At 34.1% G+C, this 20,381-nt stretch overlaps 1 protein-coding gene across 1 annotated transcript in view; it reads right to left on the reverse strand.

Annotated features, from left to right (window-relative positions):
• Kcnd2 (potassium voltage-gated channel subfamily D member 2) overlaps positions 1-19,769 on the reverse strand; it is a 483,658-nt gene extending 463,889 nt beyond the window's left edge. Inside the window, exon 1 of the mRNA XM_010635374.2 lies at positions 18,690-19,769. Within this exon, the coding sequence (XP_010633676.2) occupies positions 18,690-19,747 (1,058 nt within the window). The 5' untranslated portion in view covers positions 19,748-19,769. The remainder of the gene's footprint in view (positions 1-18,689) is intronic.
• Positions 19,770-20,381: the final 612 nt, after the last annotated feature.

Below are 20,381 nucleotides of genomic sequence, written 5' to 3' on the forward strand. Positions count from 1 at the left end.
TTTTTAGTTTTATTTTAGGATTCCCTATTTTTAATGTTCATACAGAGATTTCTTTAACTGAAATACCGAATAGTTTCTTTGGTGTGAAAAACTATAATAGTACACAGGATCCTAATGAGATAATTAATAATGTGAAATAGGAAGTAAAGGGCTAAAGGTGTAGGGAAAGTAGGAAGGGTGGGGGAGAGGTAATAAGGGAGAGGAAAAAAAATGAGAAACTGAAAAAATGGAAATAAAGTGTTTGTAAATGGGGAGGGGACGAGAGGGTGAAGGGAGGGCAGGGACAAGGGGAAAAATGAGAATCAAGACCTATGATGTAAAGGTACAGAATCCCATTGATGAATGTAATTGTATTGTATACCTAGATTGTACCAATAACCTCAATAAAAAGAAAAAAAAAGCTAAGGTCATAATAATTCCTGGTAGCATAAATGTGAAAATTATTGTTTAAATTCAGAAGAATGGTGCAGGACAGGTATGTAGAGTAATGAGTCAATAGAAGAGATAAGAACAGTAGCACTGAAATGTAAGGGATTTTCTTTCAATTATTAAAAATAATAAGGTAGGGCTAGGGATTTAGCTCAGTGGTGCTGCCACCTGCCTCTAAAGTGCAAGGTCCCCAGTTCAATACCTGGTACCAAATAAATAAAATAATAATAATAATAATAGTAAGGATTTGGAAAAGTTTTACAGAGGAATGTATTAACACATCTAAATTCTAGATAGTTTATCTCATGTATAATCTCTGTATATATGTTGACCTGAAGGCTGCATCTGTAGAAATTTCATTTTTGTATGTGGAAGAAAGTAGGAACAAAGTATTGTGAGTGACTTAAGTTTCTAAAGCTGAATGGATCTTTAACTCTACAACCAAAGGAGAAAGTAATCTTTATTCAGTATCTACAATACACAAAGTAATGTTCTATGCATTGTTATGAACCCTGTGGGAATGATTTCAGCTAAAGCAAAGGTTCTCTGAAGAAAGAAATTTCCCAGCAGGTCCCTGTAATGTAGGTTGAGACAGAGCTTTATAGGACCATGGTTTTGTTATTCTTGTTGTTGTTTCTTTTATCTTGTCCCTAGGGAAACTACAAATAAACAGAAATACAACAGGAGCTTAGAAACATCTTACTGAAGATAAACTATATATCCAGCTCTTCATTAAAACAAATTCCTCCAAATCCACTGAAACAAAGATGAATAAGACTCACAAACCCAACCAAAATAGACTCTGGATTAAAAGATGGAATTTATTTATTTTTAATACTTACATTTAAAGAGCAGATCAAAACTTTCAAGCACTGTGTGCGATATCTGACTGATGTTTATATCTGCACAAAGGTGGAGGGAAAGGACAACTGCTGTTTGGGGCAAACAGATCCTTTCTGCAGGAAGATAAGAGGCCTTATTTACTTGGTGGCTCCAATCTTCAGTAGGAGCATAAGGTGGTTCTACTGGGATACCTGATCAAGGACATAATATTGTGCTTAAGAATTTTTTGTTGAATCTTTTCTGCTATTTTTCCAGAAAAGCTTCATTTATAACAACTAGACTTGCTTCTCATAATATGTTCTATTGATTTTGTACTTATTTTAACTAACATACTTTGCTTGATTTTATCTGATAACTCTAGTACTTGAACTTGAACATGATTTTAGTTGTGTAGTCTTCCTCTGGTTTCATGTTTTCCATTTTAGTAAGTGATTATTTAGCTTATTCCCATTTATATCTCTTGTCAAAGGAAATGTGGCAAAGCACAGGGGAGAGCAAATAAATGAAAGAAAACAAAAATAACACTGGTTACATCCTCCTGTGATGTCTGCCACAGAACGGGGATCCAACATATGTTCTTTTCTTTGACTCATTAACAAAAGTCAGAATGTATCCTTTCTGCACTTCTCTTCTCTTCCTAATTCTTTTTATTTTTCTCCCTCTCTCCTTTTCTTTCTCCCTCCTATCCCACATACTGTACTCGGGAAAGTAGTTATTACGGAAGCTTTGTAAGACTATATTCCCTATCATTTAACTAATATCACTTCAAATCAAGACTAAAATATCCCATCAAGGGCCGGGGATTTAGCTCAGCGGTTCAGTGGCCTGCCTTGCAAGCACAAGGACCCAAGTTTAACCCCCGGTACCAAAAAAATAAAAAATAAAATAAAATATCCCATCAGAATTTCCAAAAGACTATATTTATCAGAACTTCTGTGACTGGATCACAACATTTATCTATAGATTTTCTCTTTTTATGAAATTCAAGTGCAAAAATTCTGTAGTTACAGCTAATTGGACAGCATCCTCCAAGACAGAAAATTCATTTCAATTCCTGAAAATATTAATCTTCAACTATGCTTTCTTAAAACAGTTTTGTATGCATCTAGACCTTGTGGGAAAAGACATATACTATTTCATATTTTCTTATGTCTATTACAACTAGTCTTTGTTGGAAAAGGAATATTGCATATGTTCCTATACATAAAAGGAAAGAATATGAAATCATTTTGGACAAGCTAACAGCCATGAAAACTCAATAAAAAGTGTCAACATCAAATCAACCATTAAACAGATTTTTATCCAAAACTTCCTGACACCCAATTATAATCTAAGTATCCACCAGTATTTTTCCATATTTATGTTCTACACAGTTGAAATCCCTTGCATATGATTAAAAAGTATCCTCTTTGGAAAATAAGTCCTTTCAAATCAACTTTATATAAAGTAAAATTATACAAAATAAAAAATTACCCAAAGGAAATGCAGCCTTGTGAGATTTAGACAGTCTTCAGACTTAGTGCTGTCTCACTTTTTTATAAGATGCTACCTTCCTTAGAAGTTCCAGTCAAACTCCATGTGCCTCAACCAAGGAAAGCTCAGCCTACCTCTCCATGACAATGTTAGGGAAATCAACGACTTTAAAAGCCCACAATACTAAATTCCCAAAACAAAGTAGCTACAGGTATATATTTTTAGTTAGTTCCTCTCCAGAACACTAAGACTAAAGTTTTTATCTTGTGTTCTTTATATCTTAGGATATGAAATAGTATTGCTTCAGAAACAAAGAATTGATTTATAACCTATATTCAGGACTTCTGGATCTCTGTTTATATTTCTATATATACCCAGCAAATAAAACTTAAAATTAGCACTTTAGAGATTTCTCTAGATCATAGTTTTAAATGGTTTGCTTTTACCTCTTGGAAAATTTACACTTTAAGTCAGTAGTATCCCTAGTTGATGATATAAGAGATTGGTTAAGCATGCATTTTTCCAGATCAGTTGATGTGAAAAATAAAAATGACGATGTCAAAGTTCCCACCTCCACTGAATAAGTTGTTTTATTTAAATCCCAGCAACAATGTGTAGGTTTAATAAATACCATGGTGAGGGCCGGGGATTTAGCTCAGCGGTTCAGTGGCCTGCCTTGCAAGCGCAAGGACCCGAGTTCAATCCCCGGTACCAAAAAAAAAAAAAAAAAAAAAAAAAAAAAAAAAGCAACCAAAAATACCATGGTGATCCTAATTCTGGAGGTCCTCACTCTGTACGAAAAAACTCTCATAGTGATCTGGGAGTTATATACTTTGGTCAAGTTATTTGTATTTCTTATGAAAACACATTTATAGTCTTAGAATATGATCATTTTACTTTATAAAAGTTTTATACAAAATAGCTAAAACAAAAATAATTCCAACCCTTATCTCTCATCCTATACAAAAATAAATTCAAATGGATCAATGATCTAAATGTAAGACCTGAAACTACTAGAAGAAAACATATGGAAAACCCATACAAAACATTGATAAAGGCAATGATCTTTAGATAAACACCCCAAAAGCACAGGCAACAAAAACTGCAAAAATAAAAATGGGATTATAGCAAACTAAAATGCTTTTGTACAGTAAAGAAAACAATCAAGGAAGGTGGGAGAAGGAAAATGATAAAACTTTGTAATGGGTTCCACACCACAGGAGACTACATGTATAAAACTCTAGTGTTCTACAGCTTCAGAGTAATCAATATTTTGATGAATAACTACAAGAAAGGAGCTCAAAAAATCTAAACATAAAGCAATAATGAGACAGAAATGCTAATTACTGATTCTACCACGACATATTGTATACATGTGAAGAAATATAATGAACCCAACAGATATATATATATATATAATCATGTGTTAATTTAATTTTAATATCTAAGGTGGAAATGCTATCCTGATCATTACACATTTTATACTGTATTATATTACCACACTGTAGAGGTAAATAAAATAATTAATAAAAAGTATTTCTATATATTCTATAAATTTATTAGTGCAGATGCTGGTGAATAATCTACTTATAAAGAACTATTTGACAAATTACTCTTAAACCTTACTCTTCAAAAAAAAAAAAACCTTCACAAAGTAAAATACTTTCTTTTCTTGGCTAAGTAGCCATGCAATATATCCCATTTTCTTTCTTTTCAATGGCTGACAAGAAACTCAGAGCTGATTTTATGCTCAGTAATCCTTTATATAACATGTCTACTCTGTTATTTCCCCTTCATCTTTAATATTTGGGAGTAACTTATTTAATTACTGTGATATATCTGAGAATAAACTGTTTCAGATATTCTTCGGAAATTGGCAGAGTAAAAAACATAGTGAAATGATCAAGTTTGTAAAAAAAAGTTTTCAACAGAACCAGTAATTTTACAATTTGGTAATACAAATTAATTAAATAATGAACTTTTAACCAAAAAGAAAATTGTAACGTAACTAAAGGCCAGTTTCTAAACAGAAATCCATGATTTAATTGTACTGAATAATCAACAATTCTTCAACAATCTAATGGGACCAAATACACTTTTTATGTATGAAAAATATATATCAGTTTAATGCCATATGAAATAATGTACATTTAGTAAGATAAGAGCAAGCTCTCATGTAAGTCTTATATGCAATGTAATACTGTAAGAATATGTATATTTACATTTAATTTCTATTAAAGTCGACCTATTTTTACAGACAGGAATTATTAGGTAATCAGGTTAATAATTTTACTAACATCAATAAACTGGTATATTGAGGAACTGATATACAAATTGAGGCTGTCTTTTATCTACTGTCTTATAATTAAGATATTTTTTGGTGAATCATTAAAATTATAGGAGAAAGGATATATAAACATCTAGTATCGCTTCTCGGCCTTTTGGCTAAGATCAAGTGTAAATAACATCTAATAAACCTTCTATATACAAAAATACAAAGAAAGGGCTCCAACTGATACTGAAGAGTCCCCTTAACAGTTTAATAGATTTTTTAGCATAAAAATATGTATTTATCATAAACCACATGTATATACATAAAAAGCGAAATGGTTTTTACTCCCACATGCCCAGATCTTCTTAAAAGTATCATCATCAGTAGTGTATTTTGTGTCTTCACAGAGAAATAAGAGGGATCAATCATATCAATACATGAAAATATGTATATTTTATTTACATATCTTTATATTTTTGTACTGGTTTATATTTCCTAAATGTATATTTAGTATAAATCATAGTTACCTATATTTTAGTAACATTTAAAACAATATGTACTAATCTAGAAATCAGGCCTTGAAGAATGTAAAAAATAATGAAGAGATAGAAGTAAAAGGAGACTTACCTTTTGCAAAAGGGAATGGAACTAAGAGATAGAGAGTGGCCAGAGGGAGGAGTGGGGAAAGGATAAAAAATAATTAAAATGTGACATGTACATGCAAAATGATTATAAATTCATATGGAACTAGAAGAGACCTAGAAAAGCCACAGCAATCCTGGGCATCAAGAGCAAGGCAGGAATTAATACAAAGTTACAGTGTATTGGGCAAAAAAAAAAAAAAAAAGACATACGGATCAATGAAACAGGAAAAACGATGCAGAAACAGCTCCAGGAACACTCTGGTATTCGATTTTTGACAAAGGGACTAAAAATTTACATTAGAGGAAAGATAGTCTCTTTTTCCCAAATGATACTGGCTATGCACATGTGGAAGATCGAGTCTAAACCTGTATCTCTCACTGTACAGTGAATGAAAATGAAAATGGATCAAAGATCTAAATATCAAAACACAATCACTTAATTTTCTGGAGATAAAATAGGTAAAACTCTTGAACACATAGGTGTAAGAAAGAAATTTCTGAACAGAACCCCACTGCACAAGAAATAATATTGAGAATCAAAAAAAAGCATCATATAAAATTAAAAATCTTCTGCACAGCAAAAGAAACAACAGAGTGGAGAAACAACCTACTGAATGGGGAAAAAATGCCAGCTAGTCCTTGGACAAAGGATTAATATCTAGAATACATAAGGGCCAGGGATTTAGCTCAGTAGTTCCACCGCCTGCCTCACAAGCACAAGAACCCAAATTCAATCCCTGGTTCCAAAAAAATTTTTAAAAATAAAAATAGAACAAAATACTCAAAAAATTAAACCCCAAAAACAAACAAACAAAAATCTTTAAAAATGAGCAAGTGAAATGAACAGACCTTTCTCAAAAGAAGAAATGTAAATGGTCAACAAATACATGAAAATATGTTCAACATCTCAGGTCATTTTAGAAATGCAAATTAAAACAACACTGAGATCTCATCTTATTCCACAAAGAATGGCCATTATCAAAAAACCAAGTAACAACAAATGCTGGTGTGACTGCAAAGAAATAGGAACCCTTCTACATTGTTGGTGGGAGTGTAGTGGAAATGACTACAGAGATTCCTCACAAAACTAAAACAAGGAATTCCATTCTACCCAGCTATTCCTTTCCTAGGTACCTTCCCAAAAAGAGTTAAGACAGCACATTATAATAATACATGCATACCCATGCTTATAGCAGTGCAATTCACAACAGCTTAATCTTGGAAGTCACTTATCTATCCATTCACAGGTGAATGGATAAAGAAAATGTGGAATTTATACACAAAGTAGTATTACTCTGCCATAAAGGATAAATTTGAGTCACCTATAGGTAAATGGATGCATCTGAAGACTATAATGTTAAGTAAAATAAATCAGATACACAAGTTTAAATATCATTTGGTTTTTTTTTTTTTTTTTTTTTTTTTTGGTACCGGGGATTGAACTCGGGTCCTTGTGATTGCAAAGCAGGCGGCAGATCCACTGAGCTAAATCCCCAGCCATATGGTTTCTCTTATATGAGAAATGCAAAACATAAATAAAGAGCAAAGTAGGGGACAGATGATAGGAAATAGCAAGATAGTTCTTTGCACATGAGAAAGGGACTGGGAGATGGTAGGAGGGGGGAGAGGGAAAGGGGAAAGAGATAAAAGAATTAAGATGTGTTATACACACGACTAATTCCCCATGAGCAATGCGATCGTTATATACTATACACATGCACTACAAATGAATAAAATTTAAAAGACAACAAATTAGCATGAATATACTCTATGCTTTTAAAAACAACTGCATTTTATTACAAAGATGAAAAATTGAAAGAATGAGTCATTTGAAATAATATTCTTTTTCATTTCATGAAATGGGAGTACTTTCATTTTTATATTTAGCTTTAGGACCTATTTCATAGCGATGCATAGTCTCTGAATACCTGTGGTTCTATTAGCATAAAGTACTTTTTCTAACTATAGCAATATTCTGATAGACAATATGAATAGAAGGAATGAGCACATTTCCTTTATTGTATATCTTTGCAAAAAGTTACATAAAACATTTTATAAAATACTATAAAATATCAAAAAATAAACTGAATACCAACTTTAATCTTTCAATCCATATTCCTACTTCACATAAGTAAACTGAAGCTATATAACATAGCTTCAAGTTTGGTGTTTTTCATATATTGGACTTAAGAAGCCTCCAGTGCAAATCATAGAGTTGAATAAAATTCAAGTAATGATTGCTACACTTATATTCATTTCTCATCTCAAAAATATCATGCAAAAAATACCAATGGAAGTAATTTCTTTACATGAACTACTGACTTCATACAATTTGGAGGTTATAGAGTGTCAAATAATGAAACAACTTTGGAAAATCTTAATATTATCTTCTAAAGCTGAGCATTCATGCTTATGACCCATAAATTTCAATTCAAGGTATATACACAGGAAAAAAATTTGTCAATAATTGACATATCATAACTTTTTAGAAAAACCTGAAACCAACATGAGTGCTGTCATTAGGACAAGAGTCAAATAAACTACACTATATTCACATAGCAGAATCTGATATTAAATAGCAACCAAAATTTAATTACAGCACATGGGAACTATATTGATAAACCAGATATATATGATAACTCAAAAGACCACATGCAAAACTATATTCTGTCATAAATTCAAAAAATCTGTAATTAAAAATATTTTTAAGAATACAGGATAATCATGATCTTTAGTACTGAGAGGTAGAAAGTGTTATGTGATGGGAGGAGGAAGTAGATGGTTAGGTGTAGGTTAGTGTCAGTGATATAGCCTTATTTTAGGGGGTAGGTTAACATGTTCATATTACATTATTAAAAACAAGTCAAACAAAAGATTTGACACTTATTTTACTGTTAATATTGGAATGTTGTTAATATTAGAATCAAAAAATTGTAAGTTTAGGTCATTATCTAAAATCCAGGGTTGAAATTTTTGGTTCAATAAGAATTCTCTTCAGTTTCAGCAAGATTTAATAATTAGCAGGTGATCAAGGGAAAATGACAGAATGAGATATATTACATATTATATTAAATTTGCTCATTACTACTTCATAATCCTTCACTGCACTGAAAAGATGTATAAATTGTGAAGTGATTAATTATAACGTGGAGAAACTCTTAGACCTGTTTGATGTTCTTGCCATTATATTTGTAATATTTTATTAATGATAAAATAGGTATAAAATGACCAAAAAATATGGGGGGAGGAGTACTAGATTTCAAAAGATTCCCCCAGGAATCAAGCTTAGGTTCTTCCACTAACTAGCACTATGATTTTAAGTTTCATAACTATGCCTCACTTTGGTTTACTCACATAAACTGAGTTTTCTACAAAACAATTTCTAAAGAGCTTTGCATATCAAAATTCCATGATTTTCATATCTTTGAACTAAAGCAGAGAAATCAAACATTTTGGAGCACCATAAAGCACATTCTTTTCTTATTCAGTAAAGTATCTAATGTGCAATAGTAGATTGATCTCATTAGTAGGTCAATCTCATTTAGTAGCCAGGCATGCTGGTATACACCTCTAATCCAAGCACCCTGCGAGGCTGAGGCAGGAGGATCACAACTCTAAGCCCAGGATGGGCAATTTAGCCACATAGTGAAACCCTGTTTCAAGAGTTAAAAATGGAGGACCAGGGATTTAGCCCAGTGGTTCTAGTGACTGCCTCGCAAGCTCAAGGACCTGAGTTTGATCCCAGGTACCAAAAAAAAAAAGAGTTAAAAATGCGCTGGGGCATGACTCAGTGCAAAGGCCCTGGGTTCAATCACCAGAATCTCAAAAAAAAAAGAAAAGGAAAAAAAACAAAAAAAAAACAAAGATATACTATATAAGCTTATTTTTCATTTCAAAAACACCACATTTAGTAAGAACTAGAAACATTTTCGTACACTTCAAAGTATTTGAAACAGTGTGAATGAATGAACTCTCTTTTTACAAAAAGCATTATTAAATAGAATAAGGTTAGACAGCCCTACCCTCTGTAGCATGATGAAAGGAAGCTAGTTCCTCATTCAAAATAGACAAAGAAGTATTATAAGAGTGATTGTGTTATACAACTCCATCATATGCAAAGGCTAGGGAATACCAGGAAATTTTCCTTTTTGATGGTCTTCATGTATCCCAGCTTCCTTCATCAGTAATGCGACCTCTGGGCAGAACTTCTAGATAGGATACAGAAATACCTGAAGGGAGGATGTTTCAATAGAAGGAATGTGCCAAAGGCAGATGACACAGTGAGTTCTCTTAGACTCAAATAATTGTATAAAATATATGTGTAACATACACATACATGTATGTTCTAACCCAAAATCTCACAAATTACCCATTCATGATTATGTTTAATTCTCTAGCATGCTGATGCTTATCAAAGCACTGCCTCTGTAAATTTTCATTATACTTCTGCTATATGCACGTTCCCACTTTGATTTGTGCTGAAAAATACACAGCCTATGGCAGTCTTCACAGATTTCAAGACATGTAAATTTTTCTTACAAAGTCACAAAAATAACAAAACACCTGGAGAGGATATACATGTACCTACTGCAAAGTGAGAAAAAAGGAATAGAAATACTTTAAATAGATTCAAAATGAGTGTGATATTCTCAAGCACTAATATTAGAATTGACAGCTGTTAATCTGCAAACCTCTATTCAAAATTTTAAAATTATCCTATAAATTCCCATTTAGTTCTCTATCTATGCAGGACCAGTTTTATCCTTTCAGCTTAAAGGTGGAATTCACTTTTCCGTATGAAGTACTGTAGTTTTATTTTCATCCATTAAAAGTAATTAAATCATTCATTATTATAAAGTACTGTTTTGGAAAATCTTATAAATAATTGGATATAAACTTTAATCCAAAGCCAATATAACAAATCAAATGAAAGATGAAAATTTCTACATAATACAGAAGTTAATTTTAAAATGACCATTTAAAATTTTGGAGTATTTCTCATCTTGCACATGTTTTAATATAGCAATTAGATACTCTCCACATCATCCTTACCTTCTCTAATTCTTTCCTTTTTATCCCTTTTCATCTAAGTTTCTCTAGATTAGTAAAATATTGTTAATCCTGAGAGGGCACCACCACTCTATACCTAAAGAGCTCTTCGTGGTGTGCAGGAAACCTTGTCTGTGATCTACCAGACATTCCTACGGATCTTTTTCTACATCTGAGTAATGAATTTAGACAATAGTTTCCCAAAATGTATACACTCAAGCTTCAAAAGCCTTTCAATCTAGTTACAAAAACAAGACATAAAATCATAAATTACACATAAAATGGCAGTAACATAAAGTGTAATTCCAACTAGAGATGATGCAGGCTTCCAAAGGTGAGACTAGTTCTCAAAGGAGAAAACTAATGGAATCTACTAAACAAAGAGCCATGCCAAAGTGCACAGAAATGAAGAGGCGCGGTTTTATTCGTGAGTTTATTGTCAAGATCAGACAGTATCTCACACTGCCAAATGTAGCTGCTGAACCTAGCGGCAGAAAACAGAAGTCTTCACTATGGCCTATAATATCTTACAGATTCTCATTCCAAACACCTCTTAGATCCCATTTGCTACTAATCCCTTCACTCCATTTGCTTCAATTACAATGGCATCAGACAGAGCAAACTTCTTTCACCTTGAGGTCTTTGTACAGGTTGAGCATCCTTAATCTGAATATCTATATTCCACTATCCTCCCAAACTGATAAGTTTTTTAGTGCCATCTTAATGCCACAAGAGGAAAACTTCACAACTAACCACAGTAACAAGTTGCAGTCTAAACACAAGTACAATACAAATACTGCATGAAATCACTTTCTGGCTGTGTCAATAAAATGTATATAAAACATAAATGAATCCCTTGATTAAATTTAGATTAGAGCCTTAAGATATCACACTATACAGATGCAAATATCCAAAAATATGAAAAAATCTGAAATCCTTCTCGTCCCAAGCATTTGGATAATGTATACACAAAACCTATACTTTTTCCTCTTCCACTAAAGCTCTTCATCTATTCACAGATTAACTTCATTTCTTCAGAGAGCCATCAGATGAAATATCACCTTCTTACAAAAGCCTGTCTGTCTAATCCCCAAAATACTAGGCTTTTCATCCAGATTTACTCCTTTTAGAGCACTAATAATGACCAGACATTATATTATATATTTATGCTTATTTTCTTCCTCTCCCACTATAACGGTTCTGCACAGTTCTTAAATTAGGAAGTTGGCTCTATGTTTATTGCTATGGTGAAGGACAGGTAATAAGTGATAAACAAATCTGTTAAACTAAATTAAACTTTGTAAACCACATTTTGATTTCCTAAGAGTATATGCTACTGATATAACATTAGGTTTCCAAAAGCACTATTATCAGTATTCTTAGTAGAGAAAATGAAGAACATGAGTAAACTACAACCACACGACCACAAAGACATTTACTTTTAGAAGAAACCTTGCTGCCCTATTTGACATCCTACAGCTGTCATCCTACTCTTTTAACATTATTTTTTCTTTCTGTTAACTTCTAATAACTCACTTTCTATTCCCCCTACACTTTTCGTGATTCAGATTTTCTTTACATAACAGACTTGTCAAAAATTCTCAAGCAAAATGGATTATGCTATATAAGGATGTGTACTTACATTTGTGTTTGCATTTTTGTTACATATAGAATAAACTTATTTTCCCACATAATCTATAAAATTTAGGTCCTACCATTTTTTTATCCTTTTTTATTAAGTATTTTTCTTAGTACATGTTTGCAATATATAATGCTTATATTTATTGTGGGGAGTTTGTAAAATTTATAATAGCTAAATCTTGGAAACAACCTGTATATCTACATCAACAGAAGAATGGATAAAGAAAATTTGGCAAGATTCATTCATAGTTAAATGGGTACATTTTGAGGATATACTTCTAAGTTAAATAAATAAGGCACACATATGCAAATATCGAATAGTATCTCTGGTGTGAAAAACTACAATAGTACTCAAGATCCTAATGGGACAATTAGCAAATAGGAAGAAAAGGACCAAAGGACCAAAGGTATAGGGACAGTGAGAAGGATAGGGAAGGGGGAATAAGGAAAAAGGCAAAAAATATGACACAATGTAAAAATGGAATTAAAGTGTTTGAAGGGGGGGAAGGGAGGGTGGGGACAAGGGGAAAAAATGAGAACCAAGACCTGTCATGTAAAGGTATAAGATCCCAGTAATGAATGTAACTGTACTGTATACCTAGAATGTACCAATAAATTAAATTAAAAAAGAAAAAAAAAAGAAAATGTGGCATTTATTCACAAAGGAGTACTACTCTGCCATAAAGAAGGATAAACTTGAGACATCTGCAGGTAAATGGATGAACCTTCAGATCATAATATTAAGTGAAATAAATCAGACACACAACTTTAAATACTCCACAGATTCTCTTAAATGAGAAACCCAATTATAAGCAAAGAGCAAAACTAAAGGTAAATAACAGGAAGTAGGGAGATCTTTTTCAAATGTATCTGCATGTTATATACCTTTAAATCCTGTAGAACATCGAGTTCTTCCTGATAGCAATGATATCTATCTTACACATCATTTATAGACAATAGTTTACTACTTGATACATACAGTAATTAACAACCATTAATTATAACCTCTGCAGAAGAGTTAGTAGTAGGTAAAACAATCAGAGAAGTCTCATGGCCTTTCCCAGTCAAAACAGAAAAAAAGGGTGCATTTAGTACATTAGGAGATAAAATGCTTCAATACTAAATTTAAATATAGCTTGGCTTAGGTTAGGAGATCACTGCCTATGTGGAGGGGACACTGCTCCATGGCTAAGGACTCGCCATGGCATGCACTGGTCATTTATTTCCATGACAGCAACACATTAACATGGATCTCTTTCTACTTCTGAACACAGAATTAGATTGCAAGTCCCCAAAAGGAACACACTCATACTTCAAAGCCTTTCAATTTAGTTAGGGAAGCAAGAAGGAAAACCCCAAGTTATATATAGACTAGAACTTAACTAACATCCAGGGTAATTCCAGCTAGAAAGGATAGAGGCTTGGGAGACTGAGAAAGCTTCATGGAGAAAGTCAGTGTGAAGGCTGGCTCTTCAAGGAGAAAACTAAAGGGCAAGACATTCACATGAAGCCTACCAAAGACCCAAGCAAACCTGTGCACAAATGAAGAGACGAGTTTTACCCCTGGGCTTCTTTTCAATACCAGACAAAATCCAACACTGCCAAATCTAGCGGCCAAAGCTACTGGAAGGAAAAAAAAATGTGTGTGTGTGTGTGTGTGTGTGTGTGTGTGTGTATTATACTCTTGTGCTCAAAAAACAATAGGAGACATATGGAGAGTGGGGAAAGGGGAGTGAATTCATTATTACAGCTCCAAGGCGAAAATAATTCCACTGCCCTGAATGTTCTTTTTACCATTCTTGTTCTTTCAGTGAAAGAGAAGTTAAATTGTACATTTTCAACGACTCACAGGCCAAAAGCTTTTTAGGTAATTAAGGCAAAATAATTGATTTATTTTTTTCCATTAGGCCAGGTCCCATTAAGTAGTTTGCTCACAAAGGGCCTAAAAAGTTCATTGGATGGGAATACAAGGTTGTGTTATATCAACCAGCCTCAACATGGTAAATTCTAGTGCTGTGTGAATACATACAGAGCTAGCGGTGATATTAAGGAATGCAGAAAAATGAGCCAGAGTGTAGATTAGAGAGAAATGCACTCTACTAATGGAATAAACAGCTCCTATTAAGCTGTGTAGCTACAATTCCTGCATATATAAAATAATATATTTTTTAAAATAAGTTTTCTTCCACTACTAATTAAGCAATGAGGTCTTAAGAGATCTAAACTTCAGGGGCTCTTCTTCAAAGACAAATATAATGAGGAGAAAAATTCACAAATAAGTGATGTAACTATAAAATAAATATAAAACAAAGTCAATCAATACTCTAAAAGGAAACTAAAAAGACAATGGAATAGCATAGCCAACCCAATGTGAATCAGAACTGTCCCCTTCTCTAGGGTACCACATTGGGAGAAAACATCATAGAATTTCTTTCTAACATACATCTATTTGGCAAGAAAGTAAATACTTAAGTTTATGATGACAAGTAAATACACACATTTTTAAAATACCTCTTCAAATACTGTTTCTAATTCAAATGAGGACTAAAACAAAAGGAAGGCCTTTACAAGCTGGTTACATTGAATTCTAAAGAAGGGACACATCATTATTTCTCTAAGTTACTTTAAAAATATAAACCATATCGTAATATGATTTATCTAGTAAAAATTCACAAAATTTCATTCTAAACATGAGCTTTACTGAAATGCCACATAGCAGCTTTCTTTCCCAGACTGAAACTTTGAGGAAAACAATTTGTTTTTAAAATGAAAGAAGTATGGACCACAGTGGCAACATTTTTGAAGTTTTTAAATGTTATGTTATGAGCAACATGATCTCTTAAAAAATCATCTAAATGATTAGTAATTACTAAGAACAAAAATATTGCCTAAAACAATAACACCTCATATGATTTTAATGTGCCACGTGACACCATTTCTTTTTCCAGACCATGAGTGTGAGGTAAAATGATAAACTGAAGTGTCAGTCTACGGAATTAATTTTTAAATAGTTTTTGATTATTAGTTCTGAACGTTTAGAAATTTCTTAAATTTAGCAGCAGGTAAGTACTACCACTTGAATGACAAATATCACCTGGATATTATCTTCTAAAATCCTTTAGGACAAAGGAGCCAAGCCAAGTTGCTTTTTTACCAATGAGGTTGTAGAGGGTAGCTGGAGGGGAATGCGGGATGTGAGGAGATAAAAGGCTAAACATGGTCCTGTGAAAATCAATGAATATATTCAGAAAGAAAGATTGGGATGGAGGAACAAATCCATATGTCCATTCAATCTAAACACTGCTTTAAAACAACATTTCTCGCATTCTCTCTTCCAATACATTTGTAACCTTGTGTTTTTTATGTTTTCTACTTCAATAAGAAACAGAGTAGCCTTAACACTACATTTTAAAACCCTCATTTTACTAGTAGAGTAAATAATAACATAAAATAAACATGGTCAATTTAAAATGACCTATTTGATATTTCAGGAAAACAAAAACAAACAAAAGTAGTGTAAGACAGACCCACTCCTTTCTTCCTTCTTCAGATCAAAAAACCAAGTAGATATTATCTAAAATGATGTAAAAAGTAGCAAGTCGTTCTACCAGTCCTCAGTGACAATGCTCTTCCTTATTTCTTCTCATGCAATGTTTCTATAAACTGGAACTTTTAATAACCATTGTTTAGGATCACAGTTTTATTTCTGTTTTCATTAAAAGTAATACCCACAGAAAAAAGAGCTCAGAAAGTATAATGAAATACTCTTGATCACCTAGCAGACAGAGCTTGATGCTAGCTAAAAATTTTGAAGATTTTCTAAAAAGTTTATACTTCATGCTTCATCCTCTAAAATTGTAGCATGAAAGATAAAGTCAGGCACTGGCTTTTGTCGACTATTTTCTATTCTTAAGTAATGCTGCAGAGACACAATACAACCAAAGATAAGACAGCAAAAGGAGTTTTTTAAAGATCTATTTCCCCAGGAAATTAAAATGTACTATAAATATATTTTGATGAAAAACTAAAGACATTTTCTTAAGAAACTTTGCTATATTATATGAAGTACACACTTCGTTGAAAATCAACAGACCCATTTTGATTACGTCAACATTTCTACACCTTAACTTCAACATTTCTATACCTTAACACCTTGACACCTTGACTGCTGTATTGAATCAAAATCATTAATTTAATTTCCTGAAAGTTAAAATGTTTCACCTCAGTGAAACATAAATTAAAAGTAACTTCCATTTTGCTTCAAAGTTCTATGAAAGTGTATGTATTTAACCCATATGATGCACTTCCTATAAAACATGTTGAACTAAATTCATTACTTATCCAGGTGTTATAATTCAGTTTATTAAATCATTTCAGAAAGTAGATGCTTATAAACATTATACAAGAAAAATTGTCACTAATGACTAATATTTCCTCATTTTTTTCCTTAAATTTCAAAATAAAATAAAAACTGTTAAGTCATCTCAGGAAACTAATGTTAAAATAATATTAATTTCAAGTCTAGAATAGAACTTTCAACTAGAGAAAATCAGCAGCTCATTAATATTCACTGTAATAATACCTACAATCATCTAGATAGTAGATAACATTAAAATGACTCACTGAAACCTCACAAAAATACTGCAAAATGCTCCAAATTTTAATTGCATATCTTTTTAATACCTCTTCATTTCTTAAAATAGTCCTTTTTAATTCAGTTGCACTTCTAACTTGAAGTCATGATAGTAATTTTTCCTATAATAATAATTTCAAATGTCACAAAGACAAGACACAAATAAATAAACAAAGCCTTTTTGACAAAGAATAACCTCCTACAATACTGAAGTGTTCTGCATCTTCTCAAGATGTTATAAAATTACCAACTGGATAAAAAGGAAATATAGGCTACAGGATAGGTATTTCAATAATTAATTTTTAATATACGAATAGATCTTCAAAAATACATGAGACTAAATCAAAATCATAAGGATTCGATTTTACTTTATCGTAACTTCTTAGTTAACTTATCCAAAAATTCCTCACATAAAAATATTACATTAGTTGGCCATATGACATGAGAAATTTTGATCAACAGAATATGTCTAATAAAATTAAGTTGACTTAAACCACAAACCATTTCAAGAAGTCCATTAAATTAGCTAGAAACACAAAATTTAAAAAGCAACCTTGGGAATAATTTTTTTCTTACTGCCATTACCAAATCCTTATTGAGCTGATTACTTATGCAAGAAAAGTATCATAAAGCTGAAAAAAGGGCACTAACATCATCCCTGCCTTGTCTATGCATTCATAAAAGTAAAAGTGTTTAACCATTTATTTCACTAGATTCACTAAAGTAAAATTTGACACTTTTTATTCTACCATCTAAAAAAAAATCTTAATTCTAGCTCTACAAGTTCAGTTCTCAAGAAAACATGAATTTAAAATATGTTACATTTGTTGTAAAAGTTCATAACCCCAAATAAAATAATGCATGAAAGAATTCTAAAAGGAAAAAAATACTACAATGCAACCAGCTCTTGCTGACCATCAACCTCATCAGATATTGTTCTATCTTGATACCAACTATACTTAATGGGTGTGGAGTCATTGCCTGATGGCATCTGTAGCTTCTAAAATAAATGTGGAGATGACAGTCATATGCTTCTTTTATAGAAGCTATAAACCTAGACTTTTAAATATTGTAACAGTTGATTTTGTAGAGTTGATCAGTTTCAGTCCTGATATCCTAAAACATAACCTGTGAGCCATAATAAAAACACACATGTGATTATGTGCATATTTATTATAAAATTCTTTGGTGTCTGAACTCTAGCTTTTATAAGGTTGTAAAATAAAACTTGTGCTTATTAGAGAAAAACATGCATGCTCTAAATATCAATGGAGAAATAATACTTCAAATATTCATGAAAATTTTATCTGAATGCATTTAGGCACTCAATACACTGTTCTTTTATCATATTCATATGCTAATTAGAGTGTAAATTTTGTCTTTCCTTGTCATTATATTTTTATGGATTCACACATATATTTTCACATTTCATATATACAGGAATTCTTAAATTTATTTGTATATTTATCACTTTTAGACACCAATACTTAATGTTTGCCTGTGATTACCAATTTTTCATTCTCTTCGTCATACCCATTTCACAGATCAAAAAAATGTTTGTTTTTTTAAACCCTTTAGATATTTTCCTGAATCCTTTAGGAAAGAGAAAAAAATTAGTTCCTCTGAAGTATCGTGAAACCTTAACAGGCCCACAGTCAACTCACCCATATCCAACCTCCATCCCATTTCCCTTCATGGCACCTACCCTAATGTTGTCATGGTGACGATGGTGTACCAAAATGCTGCAGGGATGCTAGTGAACTTGCTGGCTGAAGACCCCTTCTCTGCGTAGAACATAACTGTAGCAAAGATGATGATAGCCATGGTGAGTGAAAAGAGCAAGAAGCCCAATTCCGAAGCACAGCTCTTGAGAGTGTAGCCTAGGATGCGCAGGCCTTGAGAATGGCGGGAAAATTTAAAGATCCTGAAGACTCGAAAGACGCGGAGTGTGACAAAGGCTCCACTGACATCCTCATTATCTGTCATCACCAGCCCAATGTAATAAGGCAGGATGGCCACGACGTCTATGATACTCATGACACTGCGCACAAAACGATAACGACTAGGTGCTGCAGCCAGGCGAAGCAAGTATTCAACTGTGAAGATCATGACACAGGCCGTGTCCAAGCAGAAGAAGGCCACAGCATACCGCTCTCCACAGGGCAGCTCTTTAATGTGGCCTGGGCTAGACCCACATGGCACTGTTTCTACCACATTGGCAATGACTGAGACGGCAATGAAGAACCCCGTCACATAGTAGAACACCAGGGCCATGGTACTGGTGTGAGGGTTCTCAAAGGCCCGCCAGACCCTCTGCCGAGCAGTCATGGTGGGCAGGGCACTCTCCCCCGTGGTGTCGGTGTCCGCGTCGTCCTGTAGACGCTCGGCGTTCTCTCGTCTGCGGTCCTTGTACTCCTCATAACAGCAGTCACCGATAATCTCTGGGATGAGGCCAAAGAAGGCCAATTCTTCATCATACGCAGAGATACATTCATGGCGGGGATAGTGGAGCTTCCCAGTGCGGTAGAAATTCAGGATGTGGCGAAAGATGTCTGGGTCACGGTCAAAGAAGTACTGCTGAGTCTCCGGGTGGTAGAAGAAGTCCCTCTCAGAACTGCCCAGCAGCGTGTCTGGGTACCGTTCCAGGGTGTCCTGCCACGTCTGGAAGCGGGTGCCACTCACGTTCAGCACGATGAGAGCATCCTGAGTCCTTTTCCGCTCCTGCCTCGGGGGAGCGGGCATGGGCCCTGAGGCCACAGGCATCCACCCAATGGCCGCCGCCCTGGCAAAGTCATGCTGACGTGCGGTGGAGGCGTCGCGCGCAGCCAGGGACTTCCGGGACCGACCAGCGGCGCGGTCTCTCACTTCCTCTCACGTCGGACAAAGTACAAAGGATCGTGGTTCTGGGATCGACCTTGCTCCAAGGTAGGCTTCGGTTCCCGCAAGGGCAAGTTTCCCTCACAGAATTGTAACAGAAAGTGTAGTGTCCTAAAAACAATCACTCGCGATAGACCTAAGCAGACCTCTGCCAGCAGTTAGACCAGGCCACCTCCTGACCCAAATAAGCACACGGGTGACTTCAGAGGCAGCAGTCTCTTCAAACAGGTGTCTGTGATACCTCCCCTGACTCAGTCCGGGTAATACAGGGTCAGCATGTGGAGTAGCAAAGAGAAGTGTCACCCAGTGGTATCCCTTTGGAGAATCAGGGAAACCTTTCCTCTTCCCTTTTTCCTCTTTCAAACCTTCCCTTTCCAAGTAGCCCTTCCCGCCAACGGAGTCTCAATACGGCGACCTGTTGTGGCTTCCGAGACGCGGTCACAGCCGCTGCCCCGGGTCCCCGGGAGGGAGTCCGGTTGCCGCCTCGACTTCTCCAGTCTTTGCAGAGACTGGGTGCCCG

Source organism: Fukomys damarensis, unplaced genomic scaffold, assembly GCF_012274545.1.
Source record: "Fukomys damarensis isolate Sample0158 unplaced genomic scaffold, DMR_v1.0_HiC HiC_scaffold_4, whole genome shotgun sequence".
Classification (NCBI taxonomy): domain Eukaryota; kingdom Metazoa; phylum Chordata; class Mammalia; order Rodentia; family Bathyergidae; genus Fukomys; species Fukomys damarensis.